The sequence below is a fragment of the Bubalus bubalis genome, chromosome 5, assembly GCF_019923935.1.
Source record: "Bubalus bubalis isolate 160015118507 breed Murrah chromosome 5, NDDB_SH_1, whole genome shotgun sequence".
Lineage (NCBI taxonomy): Eukaryota > Metazoa > Chordata > Mammalia > Artiodactyla > Bovidae > Bubalus > Bubalus bubalis.
In genome coordinates, this window is record NC_059161.1 from 116,753,968 (window position 1) to 116,770,555 (window position 16,588).

At 43.7% G+C, this 16,588-nt stretch overlaps 2 protein-coding genes across 7 annotated transcripts in view; both read right to left on the bottom strand.

Annotated features, from left to right (window-relative positions):
* NFRKB (nuclear factor related to kappaB binding protein) overlaps positions 1–5,587 on the bottom strand; it is a 32,615-nt gene extending 27,028 nt beyond the window's left edge. For 3 of the 5 annotated variants that reach the window (XM_025286419.3, XM_025286418.3, XM_025286415.3), the window contains exons 1-3: positions 5,430–5,587; positions 2,811–2,967; positions 176–377 (exon numbers count right to left, since the gene is read on the bottom strand). In XM_025286419.3, the coding sequence (XP_025142204.3) occupies positions 176–377; positions 2,811–2,945 (337 nt within the window). In that variant the 5' untranslated portion in view covers positions 2,946–2,967; positions 5,430–5,587. Of the gene's footprint in view, positions 1–175; positions 378–2,810; positions 2,968–4,240; positions 4,404–5,429 lie in introns of those variants that run through there. The other 2 variants (XM_025286416.3, XM_025286420.3) reach the window with 2 other exon arrangements.
* Positions 5,588–6,569: 982 nt separating this feature from the next.
* PRDM10 (PR/SET domain 10) overlaps positions 6,570–16,588 on the bottom strand; it is a 96,629-nt gene continuing 86,610 nt past the window's right edge. For both annotated transcript variants that reach the window (XM_025286423.3, XM_006061678.4), the window contains 3 exons: positions 14,970–15,138; positions 12,009–12,112; positions 6,570–9,497 (listed from right to left, as the gene is read on the bottom strand). In XM_025286423.3, coding sequence (XP_025142208.1) covers positions 9,300–9,497; positions 12,009–12,112; positions 14,970–15,138 — 471 coding nt within the window. In that variant the 3' untranslated portion in view covers positions 6,570–9,299. The remainder of the gene's footprint in view (positions 9,498–12,008; positions 12,113–14,969; positions 15,139–16,588) is intronic.

The window sequence follows — 16,588 nt, forward strand, 5'->3', positions numbered from 1 at the left end:
AAAATTTTTTATTAAAAAAAAAGAACAGCCTAGGCCAGCAAAGTGCTTCCTGAAACCACTCTGACTGAGAGGACAGTGTCTGCACATAAAAGCAGAGAAACGCGAAAGGAGCGCGCACAGAACAGGGCGTGTTCCACCCCCGTGCCTCTAAAGACAAGACTGGGGGGCTACACACCTCGGAAAAGCTTTTGGGCGATGTGCAGAGGGTTCCCAAAGCGGAAGTTCTCCCCACTGAACAGGGCGAGGATGAGCTGATTCTGCTGCTCCATGCTGTCTTCAGGAAAGAGGGGCAGAAACTGCTGGAGATGTTCACGCTGCGAGTCGCTCAGCACTTCCTGCCACGTTGACAGGCTGACTACATCAAAGAAGATCTCGGGCTGGGAGAATCAGGAAAAGCAGGAGGAAAACAAACGAGAAAAAAAACAAAGTTTTTAAGTTTTCTGCACATCAGTGGTAAAATACACACAGCGTGAAATCTACTTTCTGTCCATCTTAGGCTGTACGGTTCAGTGGCGTTAAGTACATTTACAACGTTGTGCAACCATCAACACCAGCCAAGTTTTTATGTTTTTTAAACAAACTAAAATTCCACTGATCTTTACTCAATTCTGAAATCTTAAGAGATTTGTCAGGAATCCCCTGGCAGGCCAGTGGTTAAGACTTCGTGCTTTCACTGCTGGGGCCCGGGTTCAACCCTTGGTTGGGAAAGTAATATACCAAAAGCGGCACAGGACAGCAAAACAAAACAAAACTAAACTTGAGAGACCAGTAAAGATTACATATAAATCACAATCTTATACCCAGCAGTAAATAATAATCCTCAGGAAAATGAGCTCAGCAGAGAGAATCTCTTTTAGAAACCACTTCTGCCAACAGGGGATAGGATGTGAACATCTCAGTTCAGCTCAAGATGAGGGGCAGAAAAAGCCCACGTGGGAGGCGAGACCTTGAAGAGCTGAGGGCATCTGCTGAGAACCCGAAGCAGCAGGACCGAGTCTGTTTTCCACTCGGCAGTTACATACAGGACACATCCATCCTAAGTGCTGTGAGCTAAGATGGACAAGTGCATATACCGTCTGGAGAGAGAACAATTAAACAAGCTATTGCAATGGAGTGGAAGTTTACCCGTGAGTACACGGGAGAAGCACACCTCCCAGACTTATGGTCTCAGAGAACACCTTTCATACGAAGTGATGTCTAAGACGGCAAGGGATAAGAGGAAAATGTGCTGAGGCAGAAGGGTTAAAAACCCACAGACCAAAACCCCGAGTCATAAAAGAATAATTACTACAAAACAAAAGACAGCAGCAACCTTTAGGAGCAATAGGGAGGGAGAAGAAGAGAGTTAGCATTCAAGTGGGGGCTCCACAGGTGTTTATTACTGCTTAAACTCCATATATATGTGTGTGTGTATATATGTATGTGCACTTTATATATTCTTATGTGAGACACCTTTCACTTTTTAATTAAAAAAAAAAAGTTCAGGGGACTTTCCTGGTGGTCCATCGGCTAAGACTCTGCTCCGCCCTAAGAAAGACCTGGTTCAACCAAGTAAATAAATAAATAAACAGAAGTCCAGGCAACATTAAGAAGCTCAAGAAGAAAGCGGGCAAGGGAAGCAGCAGACAGTAAGACATGAGCAAGGGGCCTAGGAACACGGTGAGTACTTGTCACTTTACCCTAAATGACAAGGACAGACAATAGGGAGACACTGAAGGGCGTAAGCAGGAGACGACCGAGAAGTCAACCACCTGCAGGCGTCTCAGCAGGCAGGCAGCACAGCAGCTCCTGCTCCCTAAGGTCCCCGCACAAACCGGCATCTGCACACCACGTTACTACCGGCATCTCAGCATCTGGCACAGAGCAGGTACTTAGGTAAAACAAGTACTCGCTGGTTGACTGGACGACATACAGAGGTTTACTTGAAAGAGCATGCAAAGAAAACATGGCTGGGAAAGACATATACCAAGTTCAGTAGCTGTTATTTTGGGAAAGGAGGCAATACGGGCAAAATGGTGGCTTTAATTTTATCTACAGTTTTTAAACCTATGATGAAAGAAAAATCTGAACCAAATATGACTGAATGAAAGTCTCCCCAAACCGAACCCATGGATGTTCACCATATGATACTCTACACCTGTCCGTACATTTGAACTCTGGCATGTTTCAGCATACCTAGTGCCTTGCACATAATAAGCACTAAATAAATGGTAGCCGATGACGATCGCGCAGCTCAACTGTGAAAAGTGGCCAAAAGCACACTATTAATACTATCTCAAGAAATGAACTATTAATTGACTAGAAAGCTGGTTACCTTATGGACAGATAATGTATGCATTCTGTATCATGATTCACAACTTGGGTAAACATCTAATATAAAAGATACACATAATTCTGTCCTTAAATATAAAACTTCTTGGGACTGCTCTGGCAATCCAGTGGTTAAGAAGACTCTGCTTCCACTGCTCAGTGATGCAGGTTCAATTCCTGCTTGGGGAACTCAAGATCCCAAAGGCTGAGTGGCCAAATAATTAAAAAAAAAAAACTAGCAAACTGTTGAAAATTGTCTTGTTAAAATATGGCTTACACCATATTACTGAGTGGACACGTTATTAAACATGGAGAATGCAGCTTATACTTTCTTCCTTAATCAGAATATTAAACCGATTTACACTTAAAACATCTCTCTGGTTGCAAGGTAGAAAATCACAAAGAAGGGAGCGCAAAATCCTGAAAACTTGCAGAGTGTAGAAAAAGACTGTAGAGAAGAACTCTTAGAAGGAAACAACGGTGTGGATGTCACTACTCACGTCCTCCAGAAGGTCCTCAGGCAGACTAACCCTGGTGCCCCCCAGGAGGCAGTCTTCCATGATCCGCGAGCCTTGGCCATCCCCACACGGGCCCAGTTCCAAGGGATCCGTCAGCATATGGTCCAAGGAATCCATTGTTTACATTCCACAGGTTAAGCTAGACAAATCCGTGCAGTCAGACCATGAGACACAAAGGCAGAAATCCCAGGGATCTGTTGACACTAATGTTCCTTCACAAAATATCCAACCCAGAAAATATTCAATCTCTAATTTCTTCTTTTACCTTATCTTTAAACCCTAACCACTGCTAAACAGCTCTTCTCCCTCCCTCTCACCACATCCTCATCAGAATTTCACATCTTATCCAGTAGGTCTCCCCCAATACTCAGAACACTTCTACAGCAACTCCTCAATCAACAGAATTTCTTATACCTTCATTTTACACACAAGCAAAATGAGACTTACAGATTAAATGGTAACTAGATCAGAGTCCCCCATTTAGACTTCCCTAAGGGACTAACACTTTCACTGCTTTGGGGGCTTCCTTGGTGGCTCAGATGGTAAAGAAACTGCCTGCAATGCAAGATCGACCTAGGTTTTGATACCTGGGTCAGGAAGATCCCCTGGAAAAGGGAATGGCTACCTACTCCAGTCTCTTGCTTAGAGAATTCAATGGACAGAAGAGCTTGGTGGGCTACAGTCCATGGGGTCACAAAGAGTCAGACATAACTGAGCGACCAACACTTGAAATCTCTCACACTAATATAGTTTACTTAATATTGTTTTTTTAAGCAACTCTTTGTTGTTCCTTCACAAAAGAATTGACTGAAAATCCAGAGACTAGTGAAGTTCAGAAAGTAACACTCAGTTACTTAATGAGGGCCTATTAAGTGCCGGGTCTTTCATGTACCTGATTTAATTCTTATACGTGTGCAAGATAGGGTTATTACATCTGCACTACAGATACTAAAACCTAGGATCAGAATAGATAAGCAATTTGCCCAACCCCAGAGACAGGACTGAAATTCAGGTGTGCATGACTGCAAATCCATGTTCTTAACACTAAAAGTCAGTGGCCAATGCACTTCAGTTGGTCCAGCTAATATGTATAACCACATAAATATAATGCTATTTTTCTCCTTCCTGTAATAAGTGAACACTGTTGGCTACCTTTAGAAACATACATATGAAATTTTTTTCAGAGAGCATCTCATAAGGCTGATGGCTGGAATTAGGTGCAAAGCAGAGGCCATAGTTATTAACAACTGGTCCAAGGGGAGGCTGAACTCAACCACTCTACAAACATTTGCTAAATCCCTTCTCCAACTCTGATTCCTACCAAATGGAAAGGAATAAAAACACACCAAACTCCTAGTCTCATCTCAGCGACTCTGAGCACATCTTACCTAACCAGCTATCAATTTCCTTACCTATCTAAGATGAAGAGGAGCAGGACCTGGTCCTCTGGTCCTCTCTACAGTTATTTCCAATCCTGGAAGCCTGCAGTGAATCATTTCCAGGTGGATGCATTTATATAACTTAATGCAGTCATGTAATGACTTCTCATTCTGAAAAACTCTCAAAGGATAAAGAGCAGGCCTGTAATATTACTGTTAAAACAAGCACCTTTCCGTTGATTATTTCAAGTTATCTGGAAGAGATGTCAAATTTACATAATGATACAGTGGAAAGACTCCTGTTCAAAGCAGCTGCGTGGTCCCCAAGTGACCATGTCCTATCACCCTTCAGTACTCGATGACGGACGGCATCTTGAACACTTCTGATGCCTCAACTACTGACACCGGTGAGAAAGCACATGGCATCTGCCTTTAACAAAACTTTTAGAAACAAAAGAAAAAAAAGTAGATGCAACCTGATGCTCAGAATAAAGCCCTCTTACCAGAACTGGCACCGAAGAGGGCAACAGCTGCAGAGTTTTACCTGACTCTTAGGAGAACCACCTGTTTCTCAAACTGCTCACCAGTTTCTTCAATTACACTGAACGGATCGCTAACTGTAATCTATCCGAGTGGCAACCTATGCCCTGCAACTATTCTTGCTGTTCATTTCAGTTCAGTCGCTGAGTCGTGTCCGACTCCTTGCGACCCCATGAATCGCAGCACGCCAGGCCTCCCTGTCCACTATTCTTTAGAGAATCTCAAAACACAAAAAAGCAGGCCGCTGACAAAGGGTAGGGACCCCGGAAGCCAAGGGTTTTTTAGGGTTTTTAACTCTTGCGGCGTCCTGCACCGCTTGACCAACCAGGAAGGCCTTTCTCCCCAAGGCCCTTCCTCTGCACCTGGGAGAACATTTCTTCCCGGCCCCTCCTCAACACAGAAGTTAAACCCCAGGCTCTGGCCGCGGCAGCCGCCCGCTTCAAACTGCAAACCCCTCCGCAGCCCCCAGGCCCCGGTCCCGCGCCACCTCCGCACCCACGGCCCCTCCCCCACACCGCGCTAACCCTAACCCCCACCCACCCAGGCCGCCCAGCTCCCACCGCGCCCGCTCCCCTGCCTCGAGCCCGAGGGAGCAGCGACCCTCGGAGACCCGGCCGCTCGCTTCCTCCCTCTGCTCCCCACACAACACTTTAACGCTTTCGCCACCCCGGCCCGCCCTCACCTGCGCCGCGGGAGCGGGTCTCGTAACCCGCCGCACCTCTCAGTCCGCGGGCTCCCGGACCGGACGCGCTCGCTCCCGCAAGGCGTCTCGGTGCGTGCACGCTCCGGGGTCGGGCGGCGGAAGGGGCGGGTCTGCGCGGGGCGGGGCCTGGAAGTGTCGGGGGCGTGGCGGTCAGGGCGGGGCCGGAGGTGCCGGGGCGGGGCTCGCAAGGCACACAGCCTGTAGTGTCGAGAGCCCTCAGGGCTGGACTTTGGAGGGCTGCTGTCTGGCTCGTTGATCGCACCAGGCTTACAAGTGTCCGGAGGGCGAACCCGGTGTGGCCAGTCTTTACCTGGGCGCGAGCTGAAGCTCCGGAGCACTTGAGGGAGTGAATGCAGTTTTATTAGCTAACGTCTGCTGAGCGCAATACCCTGCTCCTGGCACCTGAGCACTTTGCATCCAAGAATCTTTGTACCAGCCACGTGGTGCGCTGTTAGCTCCTATTTTGTGATTTCTCAAGTTTCATCGAGGAGAATGCTAATCAGAGCCTGTGCTGCTCCAACTAACCCCGGTGTGGCCCCAGTTCTCTCTCCCATCCCTGGATCCTCGACGTCCGGAAAGAAAGTACACACACACTTAAAATACATTTTAAATCAAACTGGATAGCCTTCTCTCTATTACTATACCTTCTCTCAACTATTCTCGATAGTTAAGAACCTAGGCCCCTTTCTTCTAACTCACTAGGTTTTATTTTGAACGGCTTCGAACTTCTTACTACACAGCTACTTCCAACCAGTTGTTCGGGGACCATCCTCTGTTCTCTGCATAGAAATATGTCAGACAAGCTGGCAGGCCAAACTAGTGTTCCTCCCTGCTTGGAAAATAGCGGTTTCCAAACAAAGCCAATCTCTGTTCCCTTGTTGACTGCACGCCTGCCTCTAGTTCCCTTTAGATTGTTAGGAGGGGTCTGGAATTACACACCACTAAGTGAAAGGTCAGGGGAACAACGTTCCATACTGTCATCCATAAATTCCCAGACCTTGTGTCCCTGACCACACCAGAGTAAACCAGAGTCAAAACAATGTAAGTTGTACTATTAAAAAAAAAAAAAAAGTAACTATCAGAAGCTCTTGTATTTTGTACACATACAAACAAGAAGGATGTTTATTAAAAAAAATATTTATTAATTTTTACACTTGCTGAGTAGCACAAGACTATTAACACTATAACTCAATGAATGTACATAAATGTTCACATTTAAATAACAGGGTAGGGTCAATATTTCCAACCTGTGGGTCAGCTTCAGCATCTCAGGAAGTGCTTTTTAGCCCTACATGTCTTAAGAGTTTTTTGAAAGGATAATTCCAAATCAGAAAACAATTCAAGAAGACCAAAACAATAGATTTTTCCAGAATAACTGAAAGTTTACATGATGAAATGTCTGTTTATGTGGGCACAAGTCAAACAGTAAAAATGTAAAATCTGTATGTAACCTACTCCAAAATTTCCACACTGCACTGAAGTCTACAGTGCCAGCGTGTCCTAGAAGAGATCACAGTATAAACAGGCTACAAAATTTTTTTTTCAAATTGGGTCTTAGATGGCTTATCATCTGCCATCTCCTCAAATCCAAATCCTTTTCAAAATCCATTACCTTAAAATAAATGTGCTGAATACCTGATCTTAAAGCAAAGTTGTTTGGCTCAACTGCCACACCTGCATCTCTGGTTGATAATATACAAATTATCAATAGTTCTAGAGTCCTTACTTATTCCACATAAGGACAAAAAAAAAAAAAAAAAAAAAGGAAAAGAAAGAACTTAGATGGGAAAGAAAGAGAAGTCCTTGCACAATATTTTCTCTCTTCTGTGTATTTTAAAACTTGAAATAGCTGGCATAAAATGAACATTCTATTCAATGATAGCTTTCCATCTTAGTCAACAAGTTATTCCTGAGGGGAGGAGGTACATTGCTGGTTCAAATAAAAAAGGAACCCAACAGGGCCAAAAAACTAAACTGGACCTTTGGGAAAGCCTGATACTCTTTACCTAGCAAATCTTTTGAGGCTGGACACTAGGGCATCTGTAATCATCACAGTGGAGGACTGTGGGACTCAGAATCTCTACATCGTGACACACAGTCTGTATTTTCTGTTGAAAACATCAGCATCACCTCTTTGTTACCAAAGAAACAGAGTCCATTTTCATTCTCCACACAACTACCTAAGAACTCGCAGGTTCTCTTAGTGCCTAAATGTTCAGGGCTAACTACATAAATGAGGTCTCAGGAATAAAGTGCAAAATCTACATATTAGTAAAGTTACTTCAATAGAATTGTTTACTTTTCAGAAAGGTATCTTTACCATAAAGAAGCTACTATACTTCTTAATTTGTAGAGCCAGTTTTTACCCAGAAATGTAAATAAAATAAATTAGTTAACTTCATTTGAAACTGAAGGTCAGTCTTCCTGTTCTGGAATGATAAATTCTACCATTTCCATAATTATTCTAAAAATGTATGTCACAAAAAATACATACTGGTTTCTGCAATGTTTTCTGTGCACAACTGGAATGTACAGTAAAAAGAAGGGAAATACCTTCCCCCACTGAATTTATAGCTACTAAGACTCCCAAACAGGAACAATGATAAGAAAAACTATCATTGAGGCAGAATTTTCTCCCTCTCCCAACTAACAATGTAATATGAAGACTGGGTTTCTTCCAGATCCCTTATAATTGCCCTAACAGACATTATAAATGGTCCTACCTTTCAAAATTTTTCCCCAAGGTGTGAAGTTAGATATCTTACCAAAAGGCCCAGATGAATTGCAATATATTTAAAGTGTTAAGAAATAAGGAGGTCCACCTTTCCATCCAACCTGAAAGAATGTTCATTTTAAGACAGAATTGGAAGGACTAAAATACACTGCGTGCTGTGAGTGAGGGTTGCAGGTACACCTGGGAAGAGCAAGGGTTCGCGCGATTATCAACGAATAGTAAACGGATCCTGAGAGGCAGGACGAGGTCTCAGTGCTTCTCACTCTCTGTATAGTTGCTTTAGCCATTTTCCTTGATACTGTCATCTCCAGTATCTCCTTCATACAAGTTCAACCAGATAATGGGAGGCCAAGCTTTAAGGTGGGAGTTTAAATTCTGCTGATATCAAGCAACCTTTCCTTGTACAGGGAGTTCACAGTTGCGGAGTAATAAAGTAAGATCTGTCAGAACAGGAGGTTCTGACCTAATCTGCTAAGGACCAGGGTCTGTGCAAAGCACTACCAAGACCCCAACAGCGCTTTTCCCCAAAATAGCAAGTTTTTTAAAAATCAGCAGTAAGAAAAATTTAGATGACAGTTTTTCCTTCAGACCATCATAAGGTTTCATCATTGTAATTTTCATATTCAGTGGGCTCCCTTTGTTAAATTACTGAAAATGCAAACTCACAAGAGGAAGCAGTTCTGACCTAATATGCGCCTACAAAATGCCCCTTTGCCTTTGGTGCCATGGCTTGGGATTAAGAAGTCCAGTGGCCGTGGACTTGGCACATCCTTTCTCCACCTTTGGTACAATACAATACATCACTTAATATTTCCACAAAGGAAAAGTAAGGCTTATCCATGTGTTAAAAAAACCAGTTCAAGAGCAAGGCAAAGTTTTTCCATCTTGAAATCTGAATGACCTCCATCCCATGGCGGGAACTCCTAGGGTTTGAAGAGTCCACTTGGTAAAGATGATCTTGATAAAATAAGCCCTGGTGAGGATCAAAACTGTGATTTCCAAACTCTTGAGTGAATGATAAATCTTAAAAAGGAGCTGTAAGTGTCAGAAGCTTCCAGACATATGAATAAGAAAAGACATGATGTGACTGCTTGCTTCTGGCTTGAGGGTAGGAGTTAGGGTTTAGTGATGTGCACTTCGCTGTTCCCATTCCCGTTGGTGGTGGTTGTGATGATGTACTGGGTGGGCTGTTGGCTGGTGGTCTGGGGGTCCAAGTCACTGTGTGCAGCTGGCTGAACCTGGACTCCTCCAGAGAGAGCAGACGCTTGCTTTTCCTCCAATTCTGATTGACTTTCTGATAACACATAATGACCCTAGAGCAGGAAGAAAAGGATCTTTAGAAATCTGAGGCCAGATGTCGGAGTGAGAGCCATGGTGGGGGGCTGAGGAGAGAAGGAATATGCGAAGAAATGTTATAAGGGGAACCCAAATAGGCACCTATGGGGGGAGATGGTTTACCTAAGTCCTTTAGGGGGGGTGATTCAGCCACAGAAGTAGACTACAAAGATGACTTAAAGGAGGACCTTAGCTGTCCTACCAAATGATAGGGTGAGAAACATCAGGTACAGAAATGTGCATCATGATGGTAACCTACCTGGCAAAGGAAATGTGGTATATATTGTCCCTAAGAATTTAGAAATTCATAAAATAAGGTGACTGTATCAATTAATGTCTAAAAGTGAATACAAAATGGATCAAAGAAGAGATAGTTAAATTATCCTTAAAGAGGCAGAATGAACCACCCCCCAAGTCAAGATCAATGGTTCCCAGAGTTCAGAATTTCAAAGATCCAGCAAAATTACAGTAAGAATTAATGTTTCCAAATTTTAATTCGCCAAGTGAAATCATTTTTTAAATGCTGCTGGCAAATGAGAGACATTTTAACACTCAAAAGCACAGGAAGAACACAGTCTTAGAATAAAGTCCTTTGCATTGAATACATTTGACTTTATGAAGACATACACTGTCTTAATTTTTCCTCATTTTTCCCTCTGATGATAAAAAACATCTCCATGTCAGCTACCTTAACATTTTTAAAGAAAAGATGTGTCTGTCAGAAGGAAGATTGGTCAGCAATATAGACTGAGAGAGAAAAAAGTCACAGAGGAAAACTGATAGCAGCTTTTCCAAGGACTGTCCGGAGAGAAAGCCACAGCCAAATATGAATTTGATTTATCTGGAGCATATGTTCTGAGTCCATGCTCATCAAAGCAACTCTCTGATCAGCATTTAGTTTCCCAAATAGGTCTTTCTCTAGCTGGAGGGGGCTGGTTCTCGACCAAGGGTCCATGGACACCTAAGTGGTTCATAGGTGGGCTGCAGATAATCTATGACCAAAACTGTACAGTAAATTTGTTTGTGTGTATACTGCTGTTGTTGTTGCTGTTGTTTAGTCATTCAGTCGTGTCTGACTCTTTGTGACGCCATAGACTGTAGCCCACAAGGCTCCTCTGTCCATGGGATTTCCCAGGCAAGAATACTGGAGTGGGTTGCCATTTCCTTCTCCAGGGGATCTTCCCAACCCAGGGATTGAACTCGAGTCTTCTGCATTGGTAGGCGGATTCTTTACCACTGAGCCACCAGAGAAGCCCCATGTATACTGTGGCAGGGCCTAAAAAGAGTCAGTAAGTCCTTGTGGGACTCACAAAAAAGAGCAAAAATTTCACTCATCATGCCAGGGAGACCATTCCATTTTATATTAGTTACTGTTACCATGACAAAAGTGTCACTCCAGATTTATACAACTCTCCTCAGTCTAGTTAACATGAACTCATGTGCTGAGAAACGGGTGAGCTCTTGATGTGATTTGAAAAAAAAAAAAAGCCAGGTTTCTGAGGCCACTAAACTACCGTGTTACACATTGAGGCCTCTTGGGCAGTAATCAGTCTTCCCCTGGGCACATCTCAATATCCCAGGCCAGTTAAGAATATCTTTCTTAATTTAAATTTATACACTCTGTCTTCCAGAGGCAGGCCAGAAGAACCCAGTGAGGATAAAAACAAAGGTAGCAGGTGCAATACAACAAAATAATTTATGGCAGGGAATTCCCTGGCAGTCCAGTCGGTAGGACTCTGCTCTCACAACAGAGGGTATGGATTCCTGGTCAGGGAACTAGGAACCCACAAGCTGTACAGCATGACCAAAAAAAAAAAAAAGAATTTCATAACACATTCATTATGTTATTCTCTCCCTACTTGAGGATCAACAATCATGAAGACTCATATACTTTCTAAGAAACACATAAAAAGATGATCAATTATCTACATGTATCTATATGTATGGGCTTCCCTGGTAGCTCAGTGGTAAAAGAATCTGCCTGCCAATGCAGGAGATGCAGGTTCCATCCCTGGGTCAGGAAGATCCCCTGGAGAAGGAAATGGCAACCACTCCAGTATGCTTGCCTGGAGAATCCCATGGACAGAGGAGCCAAGCAGGCTACAATCCATGGGGTCACAAAAGAGTCACACATGACTTAGTGACTAAACAACAACACAAGAAATACATATATGGATCCAGAAGGTTCACTGTAGTTATTAATTGAATAGATCTTTCTTGAGCATTTGCTATAGCCCAGCCTCCTGTGCAAGACATTAAGGATAATAAAGACTAGGACCCAGCTTTTGAGGAATTCGTTGCCTACTAGGAAAAGATAGTGAACCAATAATTAAAATAAGCTGTGCTATAATACAGTACCACAGATATTATGGGAAAACAGAAGACATACTTCTAACTCAGATATGAAGAGTTTGGAGGAAGAGTTTGGGAGGAGGGCGGGAGTGGTACAGAATGGGAAACAGGAAAACCCTCCAAGCAGCACAGCTTACCGGAGTGACCGCCTTCACTTGGCCAGTGGTGACCGGAGTTGCCACACCACTGTCTGTAATCACAAACTGACCTGGGGGAAGTGTCATCATTTGAATCTCTGATGCTGAAAAACAGGAAAGAACCACAGTTCGGTGGTCTCAGATTTCAATACAAGTGGTAAAAACAAATATCTCACCAGTGACCACTTTCTCTACTGAGTCATTTTCCACCGGTTTGCTTGCTCCCAGAGTCTTATGTTGATGTGATTAGATAATACAAGGAGACAATTCATTATTTTGAAAACTGGTAAATTAAGGAGATGAGCCAAGTATTTAAAGCATCTATCCTGCTGTTCCTGTGCAAATTGTACCCCATAATAACCTGACAGTTAATGTAAAATTGCTTTCATTGTGGAAGTTTCCTAGCAATAAGTGTATAAAGGATGATGGAATCAATGGACTTCCCTAGTGGTCCAGGGACTCTGCTCTCCCAATTCAGGGGGCCTGGGTTCAATCCCTGGTCAGGGAACAAGGTCCCATATGATGCAATTAAAGGATCCTGCGTGCTGCAGCTAAGACCTGGTGCAGCCAAGTACATAAATGTTTATTAAAAAAGAAGAAGAGTGCGATAGCATCAGAACAGCACAACTCTGCAGTGTCTAATGAAATGGCAGGGTAAAGGAAACAGACAAGCGTCATGTGCCTCCTGATGGAGGTATATATCAACAGCTATGGAGTGTTTGGGGGGAAAAAAAACAGAACCTGATCTGATCAAGCCTCTAGATTTAACTGCCCATCAATAGGAAATAAAAGAGACAGAGGAAAGTATCTTAAATGACAGACAATACAGGGATGTCAACAGCAAAATCCAAAAGGGAACACAAGTGACCCAGTTTCATCAACATGTTAATTGCAACTTGGGAGAAAGAAAAAGAACACATAAACTAAATGAAACTGAACAGACATGATCGATGGCAATGTATGGGCCCTTATTTGGAACCCAATTTGAAAAACCAACTGTTAAAACATTTATGAGACAGTCACAGAAATATGAACCCTGGATATTTGACAGTATTAAACAATTACTGTAATTTATTTTTAGGTGTGATAATGAGACTGGAGTTGTGTTTTTTTGTTTCCACTGCCTTGATTTTAGAGATAGATACTAACATTTATGGATGAAATGATATGAATTATATTATATAGTTGGAGGACTGGGAGAGAGTGACAGTGGGTACATATCAAACAAGACCGCCCATGAGCTGGTAAGTGCTGAAGCTGGATAACTGGTACAGGAGAGTTCATTACTGTTCTGTGTGTGTGTGTGTGTGTGTGTGTGTGTATTTCTGTGTTTATATATATGGTTTTTTGGGGTTTTTCCCCCCACATTGTGCACCTTGTGTGATCTTAGTTCCCCAACCAGGGATCGAGCTCACACCCTTCACAGTGAAAGCGCCAAGTCCGAACCACTGGACTGCCAGGGAATTCCCTATTTTTGTATATTTTAAACTTTTTTTTTCCAAATAAGAAATTTCAGACTGTTTCACCAGGTTAGAATGCTAGTTCTTACTATGACTACCATGACTGTCGGCATCATTCCACGTTCTTCTCACCGGAATGAAACTGAATGTAAATGTCAGTCTATTTACCAGGATTACTGGGATTCATCATGAGGAGGAGGCCTTTCCTGACACACACTAGGCTCAGCTCTCATTGTGACCACGTATTTAAGAGGACAGACTGTAAAGATAACTAAACTGTAGTGTTTGAGCCTGTCTCCACACCAAATCTACATAACACAGCCTAAGATCAATCACAGCAAGATGGTCCAAAAAACAAAATCAGTAGTAAGACAGAGACCAACACAGCCCCTGTTCTCCTAGTTCCTGCTATGGAGCTCTTAACTGTTACTATTCCTGTTTCTTCCATGTCCTCAGTGATAAAGGTCTCATACTTTTCAGCTGACGCCCAAAGCTGTTGTCCCCGCCAAGATTTCTACTTGTTCTGACGTTTGGCAGCCAGTCCAACTGCTTCTGGTAACACTAACCTCAGGGTTTTGAAATCAGCTACTCATATATCTGTCTCCACCTGATGCGAAGAGCCGACTCACTGGAAAAGACCCTGATGCTGGGAAAGATTGAGGATAGGAAGAGAAGGGGACGACAGAGGATGAGATGGTTGAATGGCATCACCGACTCAATGGACATGAGTTTGAGCAAATTCCGGGAGTTGGTGATGGTCAGGGAAGCCTGATATGCTGCAGTCCATGGGATCGCAAAGAGTCGGACACAATTGAGTGACTGAATAACAATGAGATAACAGTTTCAGAGCCTAAGACTATCTGGTGAGGAGGAGCAGCACAGTGTGCTGGTTTAGAGTGTAAACTCTGCACCCAAGCTGCCTGGGTCCTAGTCCTCTGCTTAGTAGCTGTGTTCCTTGGATGAGTTACTCTGTGTCCAAACTGCCTTATCTATAAAATGCAAGTACTGATAACTTATCTAAGAGGCTGCTGTGGATATTAGAAGTGATATAGATTCAGTTTAGAATCCTTCCTGGCACACAGTAAGAGTTTAATGAAACTTGGTTAGCATGATTATTGTGTAGTGTTACGTGTATGAAAGTCAATATTCATCTTTTGTACACACAGAGTCTCGCACAGTGATTGATATATACACATTCAATAAACATGGCTAGAAGAGATGAATCATGACCTCAAATCCTAAATGCAGCTACTATACCACTTAAACCACCTGCCTACACTTGCTGCAGCAATATTCCTGACTTCTCAGAAAAATGTCATTTCGGGGTGGCCCTGACATCAGACGCTGCCTGAATCGTGAAACTCATCGAAGTACAAGCTCCACAGAATGTAGAAAATGGCTAATGAACCTTTAATCCAGAAAATCGATGATAAAGCCGATGAAATTCCGCCCTGTAGCTGCAGGCTCCCCACCTGCACCCTGGAGTGCCAGCCTTACTTACAGTAGCCACGGAAGGAATTCCAGGTGTTGGGGAGGTACGTGTGCTGGACCGTGGAGCCTTGGGGAGGCTGCTGGAGGGCCTGGCCCTGTGAGGAGCTACCTGCGACGTGGGAGGGGCTGAGCCCTTGCTGAGACTGTTGTGGGGAGGGACTCAGCGGCTGCCCAGCCACCTGGAGAGAAAGAGAGCGGGATGCGTGAACTGTCAACTCGTTGCTGAAGAAAATAAATCATGCTCATGGGAATTGTAACGCTGAACGCAGAACTGTTAAAATAGTAAATTTTATTCTTGACTGCACCATACTGCATGTGGAATCTTAGTTCCCCAACCTGGGATTGAACTCATGCCTCCTGCAGTGGAAGCGCAGAGTCTTAACCACTTGACCGCCAGGGAAGTCCCTAAAATTAGACCTATTTTAAATAAGAACAGAATTAATGAAAAGCAATCATAACTATGAAATCCTAATTACCTTCCAAAGGATGATTATCTACAAGGGTATCCAAAGATTTAATTGTCAGAAAAGTAAATGAATGGAAGCATAATTATCTTCAATGCATAGGTTTTTTAAAAAAAAAAAAACCTAAGAAGCTCCATGACTTTCCTGTGTCACAAAGCTAACCTGTAACACAAACTGAAGTTGAACCCAGAAGTTGGAATCTCCACTTCCGTGCACTAGATAGCCCCCAGTTAGTGGAGATAAACACAGGGACCCATTCTGTCTACAGGATAAACCCCCCAACCCCCACCACCACTGTCTGCCACTCAAGCCATCCACACTTCAGTTCCAAACCACCTTTCTGGCCTTGTTTCCAAGCACAATTTCCTGTCACTAAGACACCACATCACAATTTATAGACACACCACAATTTCTCATGTCTGTGTCTCTCACTCATCCCCTCCGTGTCTTCCTCACAATGAGAGCATATTCAGATCATACAACCTCCCCCATTTACCATGTCAAAATCATACCCTCCTCCAAGACCTAACTCAAATACCACTTTTACATGATTTTCCTTGATTCCTTGCTAAGTACCAGAGAAGGCAATGGCACCCCACTCCAGTACTCTTGCCTGGAAAATCCCATGGACAGAGAAGCCTGGTAGTCTGCAGTCCATGGGGTCGCTAAGAGTCGGGCATGACTCAGTGACTTCACTTTCACTTTTCACTTTCATGCATTGGAGAAGGAAATGGCAACCCACTCCAGTATTCTTGCCTGGAGAATCCCAAGGACAAAGGAGCCTAATGGGCTGCTGTCTATGGGGTCACAGAGAGTCGGATACAACTGAAGTGACTTAGTAGCTGCTAAGTACCATCTTTCCCTCCACTGAGTTCCCATAACCTAATGACATGTCCACGTCATCCTCAGACACAGGCCCATAACCTAATGACATATCCATGTCATCCTTAGACATGGGCAAGAGGCACCCTGTAGGGATGTTGGCTGGCTCTTCTCACATGAGGCCTCCTGGACCTTGGAAATGGCCCTGTACGCACTTCCAGGACCCACACGTCTCTCCTCTGAGCGTGGCCTCCCGTAGGGGTCCTGTCTCCCACACAGGGCTCCTCTAACTGTATCCATCCACACATGTCTCTCCTCTGAGCGTGGCCTCCCGTAGGGGTCC